General features: G+C 37.0%; 1 protein-coding gene across 6 annotated transcripts in view; it reads right to left on the bottom strand.

Annotated features, from left to right (window-relative positions):
• Positions 1–1,728: 1,728 nt before the first annotated feature.
• Positions 1,729–9,152, bottom strand: part of caskb (calcium/calmodulin-dependent serine protein kinase b) — a 61,502-nt gene continuing 54,078 nt past the window's right edge. For 4 of the 6 annotated variants that reach the window (XM_027133418.2, XM_027133413.2, XM_027133415.2 and 1 more), the window contains 6 exons: positions 8,369–8,484; positions 5,157–5,237; positions 5,006–5,086; positions 4,285–4,487; positions 4,106–4,189; positions 1,729–3,564 (listed from right to left, as the gene is read on the bottom strand). In XM_027133418.2, coding sequence (XP_026989219.1) covers positions 3,388–3,564; positions 4,106–4,189; positions 4,285–4,487; positions 5,006–5,086; positions 5,157–5,237; positions 8,369–8,484 — 742 coding nt within the window. In that variant the 3' untranslated portion in view covers positions 1,729–3,387. The remainder of the gene's footprint in view (positions 3,565–4,105; positions 4,190–4,284; positions 4,488–5,005; positions 5,087–5,156; positions 5,238–8,368; positions 8,485–9,152) is intronic. The other 2 variants (XM_027133414.2, XM_027133420.2) reach the window with 1 other exon arrangement.

Below are 9,152 nucleotides of genomic sequence, written 5' to 3'. Positions count from 1 at the left end.
ACCAATCCGGCACGACATAATTTCCCTCCTTTAAATCCTCGCCTTCGAGCGCTCCTACGCATCGCCGCTGCTGCGATCCAACACCTTCCTCCATCCCCGACTCCTCCAGCCAGAACCTGTCGCCAGCTACAATTAAATTCTAAACGTAAAGAATTCGCACCTCGCGCAATTTTGTTTCAGATTCTGAGCTGTAACGGGGAGGTCTATTCATTCCCCAGCGCTGCCTCCCCGCCCCGTCCATGCATGTGCACAGACAGGTGCGTGGGAAAAATTCTCCCAGAACAGAACCATCCCGCTAACACTAACTGTATGCTCGCTAACCTTCATTTACGAAGTGGTCCTGACGGAAGTCGGGTCACGGGGAGCCTGTGCGTCATCGGGCATCAAGGCAGGATACTATGGAATAAAAACACTGTCAATAATAATAATCGTACGTAATTCAAAGCATTTGTGTGTAAATTTTAATTTAGCATAATTTTACAAAAAGTTTACAAATCTGTAAACTGTCGTGGCCGTAGATTTTGGGATCCAACTCCGCAAAAAAGGGGAAGGGGAAGGGGAAGGGATGAGATGAGATGAGATGAGAAATAGTTGATTTGTTTACATGAAAAGGAAACGATGAGAGAATAAAACACACCTGTCCAGATACTCTACGTCCCTAAAAAAAAGTGTGGACTAAACAAAAGTCTTGTAATTCCCATAATGTTCACCCAATCTGGGTATACATACCCTAAAATTAATGCAGGCACTTTCAATGTATATGCATTATCCAATTTAAACAAAATATACTGCAGCAAATAAAATAACAATCTTGATATAGCTGTTCATTTTGTAAATACAGTCCGTTCTAAAGTATTGCACGTGTTGCTGCAAACTGAAAACATTTGGGGTCAGAATGTCTTGATGCCGCTGTATATGCCCTTTTAGACTGATCGTGTACAAATTTGATGCCAAGAGGTGGGCAAAATACTCAGACTTACATTTTTATTCTGTTAATATTGGAAGAATGCAGTCATGCATACTCAAGTGAAATTATTAGCTACAAATTGTTGTACTGCCTAGGTAATTATATTAACTACTGGATTTGATGCTAGCCTACTCTGGTATTAGCATAGCCATTAAATATAGCATTTTTTTTTTTTTTTTTTTAGATTTCTTGATTCATGATTTCTTGGATGGCAAATGAGAAACATCAATTTATACGTCTGTACTTACAGAACAGATGGAAACATTTTACTGAGGTATGGTCAGTTCATTTTTTTTATAGGTTTATGCATCTTTTTTTAAACTGTGCCCATTTAAATGTACTGTTAAGCAGAAAATAATTGACTTGATAAGAGAATACAAAACTTGTTGTATGTTGTAAAAACAACAACAACCACAACAACAATAATAATAATAATAATAATGAAAAATAAATGACTTTGAAAATGTAAATAAAATGTAAGGAATCAAATATATATTTATTTTCTTTAAAATGAAATCATCTAAAGGAACAAGTACTCAATATAAATAAGTAAAAATTAGTATAATTACCCAAGAATTTCCCAGCCGTTATTTACTATAACTCATCATTGCAATGTTCTTACCTGCAAAAATTATCTAGAATTTGTTAAACATATCAGTATTACATTAATTTGTCCATTTAAATGATTCATCTTTCGACAGCATTCTTCATATAGGTGCAAGCATATTTTTAAATTCTTAATTTGATCCCAAAAAATATAGAATATTGCAAAAAAAATTTTTATTTCCATACTCAAAGCATACAATACGCATCAAAGCCAAAATGTATGTTAAAGGAGGTCATCTTGCATTGTGGCACAAGTTAATGTTTAAAAAGTTCTTCACATTTTATTTATTTCACTGACGAAATATGTCGCCATCTGCTGGCATACACTGAAATTCTGTCAATCCAGTTCACTTTGAGAACAGATCTTTGAATACTGATAGCTGGCTATCTGATACTGACCCTATACTGACAAATATCTGCTTGTAAGTAAAAAAAAAAAATCAAACAAACAAACAAACTAAAAAAAAAAACATTTGTACCAGTACTGTAAGAAGAGACAGAGAATAACACATTTTGCATGAATCAAAGGCAGTTTACTTTTCCCCAACACATGAAAGGAAATTATTTACAAAAGCCATACTGAGGAGTAACTTATTTTCAGAGAAATTTACACAAGGGAAATATGAAATGAAGAGTCTTTTACACTGAGTTAATTTATGTCTATGCACACAACAATTCTTCAGTTCAGAAGAATGTATGTACTACAGAAACAGGTAGACACAATAAAATCTCCTTGGTCTCCATCTTCCTGGGATAAACATAAAACAATAATACTCTTAAGACAACACATACTGTATCTGAAATGGCAGATCCAGGAGATTCGCTTTTCCTCCCACACACAACAAATAAAATTCAAAGACAAAATTTACAGACACATCACTTAACAGGCCATGAAAAAGGTTGTCCATTCAGAGGGTTAACCAGCGTTCCAGAGTTACAGGGATGTGCATAGGTGTCTGTTTCCCCCCAACATCCACAATATTCTTTTTTTTTCCAGTAGAAGAAAGTAGTATGATTCTGGTAACACCAAACACACTGCACTCTTGAGCCATTCTGAATTATTCAGTTGGAAAGAAACAAACAGAAAATTCAGAGAAGAGAGAGAAAGAGAGAGAGAATGCATGAAAGGGAGAGACAGCACCCATCCCCTTTATTGTCCATTGTGCAAATTAAGAGTGCTGAACAAACAAAGGATTAACAAGAAAGGGTGAGACCAGCACAGGCTAAAGCCACCAAACTTCCAACATGTTCTGTCAAGTCCCTTTGAAAATAAATTATAAAATTTTGGCGCACTCAAGCCAACTGTGCTTATTAACTGCTCATAGACATGCCGCTATGAACATGTCCAGGAAATGTGACATTGAACTAAACTGGGTGGGGTGAGACAAGGAACAAGGTTCACTTCTGCCCAATCAGGCTGTGCCCAAATATTAAATCTGTGTATGGACACTCTTCCTCTTCAAACCCTCATGTCACCCAACACCCTCCAGCTAATCAATGACCTCCTTACTGTGCTCATTGCTCTGAGATGCTGCCTCTTTCATTCAATAAAACAAAGTACAAAATCTCCAACCCCTAGCTATAAGTACAGGACCATATTTATTCTTTTTATATTAATATTTATATATTTATATGTTTATATGTTTAGATATGTACAGCACAATGCTTTTGCAGTCCCACAGGAGGGTTGTGATGATATCAACACATGGACTAGTGGTTTGTGAGTCTGTTAGAGATGAATGTGGTTTTTTTTTTTTTTTTTTTTTTGAGGATTAGCCTGGGCCACAGTAATGAAAACTGTGGCCTAGAGGGTGCTAGTAGACCCAGGACACAGGCACCCACTGAGCGGTGGTAGACACTACATCAGTGGCTTCCTCCAGTAGCCGTATGGTTTCGTCGATCTCATTGTTGATGATGGTCATGTCGAAGTAGTGAGCATAAGACTTTTGCAGGGCCTCAGATTCTTTTTGCAGCCTTTGCAGAGACTCATCCTGAAATAGGAAAGGAAATAGAAAAAAGAATCTGAGTGAGCCAGTAGCATACTTATTAACACTAAAGGCTTTCTTGTTTTAAATTTTAATCTTGTGTAACCTTGAGTGTAACAGGAACTCCAGTATACTTTAGTAAACAGCTAAAACAGCGATAACCTGTGTCAGTGTCCAGTCATCGTTGCTTATCCAAACATAGTTCTAAACACTCACAAACACACAGCCTACAGACAGTACATGTCACGTACTTACAGGCAGTTTTCTGCACCACCTTGGTAGCTGAGTGCAGTGACGGGAAATGCCAAAAAAAAGTGTCAAAACACAACATGCAAAATAATTGACACAAGCAGCATGCAGTAAACCACAAGACAGTACAGAATGTCTTGAGGCTAGAAAGACTAGACTATATTATCTAAAAAATAATCAATCCCGACAGAAACAATGACTAAAAAAAGGAAATAAAAAAAAAATCTGGGGTTTTGGAGAATTGAGCAATGGGTTGTAAGTGCTAAATGAGAGAAGAAAATATTTTTCAGGTGCTTACCTCATTCATACCAGGGGTGACAGTAGGTGCAGCGATGAAAATGACATAAGGAGCAAATTCAGCTGTCCTCAAAACTTTCAGTGCCTGTCCAAAGCCACAGAATTATCAGTAACACATTAGAGCAACCAGAGCAACACAAAATCAATCATTTAGAAAAGGATCTGAGTTTGGTCTGGTACCTGTGGCTCTACATCCAGGATGGAGATCATGCCCTGCTCGTGGATCTTTCGGATGGTCTCCAGACGTGTACCATACATAGCGTCCTCATGGCTTCCGTACTCCAGGTACTCATTGTTTGAAATGTCCTGCATCATTTGGTCATGTGACACAAAGTAGTAATTCTTGCCATTTTCTTCATCCTTTTTAGGAGGTCTGGTTGTGTCTGGGCAAGATTGAGAAAAGATCAATTAGCACATACCAAATTGTTTAAGCCCTGATTCATTGTTCACACCGGTGTCTGTTAACGTAATGTGAATGTGTGCCCTGAGGAACACTGTCCAAAAAAGAATGTAGAAAATCCATAAACACCAATAAATCTCATGTTTCATTATAGCAGAGACTGGGTAGACGAATGAAATTATGAATGCACTGTAAAGTGTTGCTGTTTACACTGTACCATTTGATGCAATATGATACTTAACCATAATTAAAATAAAATAAAAAAAAGGATTGTAGACTTTATTTAGGGACTATTTAGCTATTTACATCTTTCATTGTGTCTCAGCTCAACAATAAATCTTTAGCCAGTTGCTCTTTGACTTAATTAAATTGCTTTTGTTATGTAATCTGTTTTTTAAGCATGAAAGCTGTTTTTTAAGCATGACAAATGTAGCAGCACAGTTATAAATAATGTCAACCAGTTAATGTCTTGAAAGGTATTCTATAAAGTGTGTGACTTACGTGGGATGGGGTAAGCAAATCTGTTTGGGTGCTTTGCAATTAGTGTATTCTTGATGTGTCGCCTGCCGACGCCGTGGGCTCCTGAGGAAAGAAACATGTTATTAAAGGATAATGGATATGAACACACAAAAAATGCCACACAGCCACATACCTAAAAGGACCAGTGTTTTTCTCTTGAAAGCAGGCACCTTCACAACTTCTTCATATGTGACGAGGTCTAGTTGGTCAAACACTGCAGGAGAACAGAAAGGTTAGATGATGTCTGACACAATGAAGCTGTGAGAGAATGCATTAATGCCAGTGAGGTGAAAAACCTCTTCTATGTGGACTCAAAGCATTTGGCACACAAACAGGAGCAACAAAAAATTATGCTGCAGATATGTAATAAAATTTGGATTCATTTATAAAATGTTATTTTCAATATTCAGTTATGCTGATCATTTGTAAAGTCATTACATGCATTAGAAAAAGGAAAAACATAGTATGTGATGTGTTAGACTGTGAATAAGCATTGTTGCAGAGAATAAAGGAAATTATTTTGTGTATTACATTTTTAGTATTTGGACATTATTACTTCTAAATAATATCCATACCAAAGATTTGATGGTCTATAGAGGATGGTCTAAATCCCAACCTGTTTGAGTGAAGTGTAAGAATTTACTTCTGCTGTTAAAAAGCTGTATGCTACATGCATGCTTATACACGAGCGATATACAAGCTAATGCAAAGTGTGCATTTTCTGTATACTAAATGAGGAGAATGCGTGCACTCCTTTAGGAAAATGTAGTTACGGCATTCAGGATCCTTTTGTTTGTTAACAAAGAAAACTGGTTAAAATAGCATTAAAGCACCTTCCACAAAGGGATAAAAATGGTGGGGGCTAATAAACAGACTGTGCTGCCTTTCCTGTGGCATGCACAATTCACTGACCATTCTTAACAGGGCTGGACAAATCACAAGCCGGGCACCAAAAAAAAATTTCAGGAAATTTCCTTTTTTTTGTAAATTGTTGCAGGGGTATTGGTTTTACAATAAGAAAAATATTATTATATTTAATTCTCTGCACAATAATGTAATTCATCTAGGCAACCAAAATATTGCACTGGGCAGTGCACTGCAGCTTATTTTGGGCTAGCTAATAAAGTTATGATGTGTCCACCCCCATTTCCCTTTATTTAACAATAAGGATAAAATTACATATAAAAAAATAAAAACAACAATGGAGGCATTAGTCTTTTGTACTTACATGCAAGAAGGCCATTAAGGAGAGAAAGCATGAAAAATGGACAGGGTAAAAGGAATGGGGCATCAAAATTAGTTAAACAGACAATATAACTGAGCTGCCACAGCAACACTGCCTGCTGCTGTAGTTGCAGGCACGAAGACAGCAGACACAGTAGCACATGGCTGGAGTGGACAACACAAAGCCATGCACATTCAGTCAAATCAAACTATTCACAAGAAAACAAGGCCAGTTCTTTTACATCTAGATCTATTAAACAACTTAAAACATAACTCCGCTGGTGGCTGACCACCCAATTTTTAGGGGAGCAAAAGAACAAAGTCTTAGTAAATACAATCTCTGGTTGTACGTAAAATGCTCACAATAATATATCACATCTGTGACAGTGAAATCTTCATTAGTCACTTGCCTATGCTATCTTTCACTTTGCTAGAGGTTGATCTTGGTTTCAGGCTTTTTTTTGTATTTCATTGTGAATTCCAATATGGACTTCTGATCCGGAGTAGTTTGTAGCTTATGGTATGGCTTCAATATTTTTATTCTTCATGTCTTTTTTTTTTTTTTTTAATTGTGGAAAGTGATACCTTCACTCCTGCTCTGTGGTGGGTTTCTGATCACTTGAAAAATGACATGTTATACATCTATTTGTAAATAACAGAAAATTATATCCTGATCTACTGACTAATATTCATCTTTTGATCTCAAATTCAAATGTCTTAAATCTATAGCAACATTAAAAGAACTGGAAGCTTCCATAAGGAACAATTCAGACACACACTACTTATATACATATATACGTACGTATGTATATATACACATACACACATACCCACACACAGGTAAGTTATGACATTAAAACCAATGACAACTGACAACTGTCAAGGGATGGAATGGAAAATATTAGTCAGCAAATAAATGGTCACTTTTTGAAGTTGATATGTTGGAGGCAGGAACATTTTTACAAGTGCAAAACTGTGGTGGCTGGGTCAGAGAATCTTTGTGGCAAGCTTTGTAGGTTATTCTTGGTATGCAGTGGTTATACAGCTGGCTACATGGGTAAGAGATAGAACTGGGATGCACCGTGAGAAGAAGACAAGCTGGCCATAGTAATGCTCTGGGCAATGTTCTGTGTGAAACATTAGATCCTGCATTCATGTGGATCCTACGTTGATATGTACCACCTACTGTACATGGTTGCAGCCCAAATACACCCCTTCACAGAAACAGTATTCCCTGTTAGCATTGGTCTCTTTCAGCAGGATAATGTGCCCTGCCCCAATGCAAAAATTGTTCAGGAATGGTATGAAATATAGGACAAAATGTTGGCCTCAAAATTCCTTAAATTGCTGGACAATCAAGTGTAAACCATGACAACTTACAGGACAAGAAGCTGCTGCTAACTTTTTTGCCAGAACTTCTTATGAAGTCTTTGCCTTGATTCTAGCAGCACAAGAAGGACCTACACAATATTAGGCACATGATTTACTTTATTGTTATGGCTAATCAGTGCAGAGACTAAAGTCCTGGTGACTGAAAGCCTCAAGCAATTCACATAAGGCAGTGTCCATGTCTGCCTGAGGTGGAATATAAAACAAATGATAGTAAATTCATGATGAGGGTAGAAAGGGTGACATTTGATAGTAGATATGAGCTCGAGGTTTGGTGTAAGAGGAACAATGCTTGTACTTTCGCACCTCCTGCTCTTTACCCTCAGATAATCTCCACCAATGCAGAGAAGTTTGCAATCCCAAATGCTCCTCTGGAAATAAACCCTGTCCCTGAGGTTGTTGAGCTTGTTCTACAGAGAACAAATGTTAGCTAGCAGGATTCTAGACTTGGCCTTAAAATGTTCCTGGATTGAATTGCTTCCTTCAAGACTGGCACTTCAGGTTGTAAATGGTTTTGCACGGTAGCAGAAAAAACACATGAATACCATTTCATTTGTTGCAATTTTGGTTTAGAATTTGTTCAAATTGGATAGAAACCTACCTTATATGAAACCATGATTTGAATAGATATTTCTACTGATTGAATCACTATGTACCGAGCAGCTGCATGAATCTACCAACAGAACCACTGATGATGAAGCCATGAGCCCAGCTATGTTCATATTGACTTACCAGCATTATGCTTTGCTAGGTATTTGTCTTTGTACTGTTTCTTCTTCTTGCCAAACCAGGTACAACTGGCCTGCTGCTCCTGCTTGGTTTTCTCCATTGCTAAGCAGGCTACACGCCTAAGAGACACAATACACCTGAGGTTAACTAACTTCTTGTACAAATGGACATTATACATACTGTATTTTTCAGATGTGCTGACTAAAGTGCGGGGACGTCAGTAACATAAACAACACGTACAGTCCTGCCTTATTTAATATGCTTATTAAAAATCCAGCATTTTAAGACTTTAAAAAAAATTTACTCTGCTCATGGAGTATAAGAAGCCCTAAATAAAAATGTCATCATATTTGCCCAAGATGCAATTTTTTTTCCTGAACTTTACTGGCTAATAAAAAAAGTATCTGGACTCTCCAAATAAAGTCCACCCACTGGACATCAAGATACAAAAAAACATGCTGGCATAATTGTCACGGTTGTCTTGTCTGTGCTTCAGTATTGTTGAATACTAATGTCCACTTTAGGATAACAAATGCATTAGTCTTAGCTGTACAAGCTGTACTTAGCTGTAGTCTTATCAGCTGAACTTGATCTACATAAAGTACTATATGCTCTATATGGTCTTCAAGCCATCTTTTCTCAAGAAATATGAATATACGCTTATACAATTTTAAGTATATTCAATTTCAAATATTATTCAGTACAAAATTGCTTCATCAATCAAATTAACACATTCAAAAAATGTTTTTGTATTGGTTTTTGCACAGTGTTTCCTAAATGCTCGTCC

Source organism: Tachysurus fulvidraco, chromosome 5 (assembly GCF_022655615.1).
Source record: "Tachysurus fulvidraco isolate hzauxx_2018 chromosome 5, HZAU_PFXX_2.0, whole genome shotgun sequence".
Lineage (NCBI taxonomy): Eukaryota > Metazoa > Chordata > Actinopteri > Siluriformes > Bagridae > Tachysurus > Tachysurus fulvidraco.
This window is presented reverse-complemented; position numbering and strand designations above follow the sequence as displayed.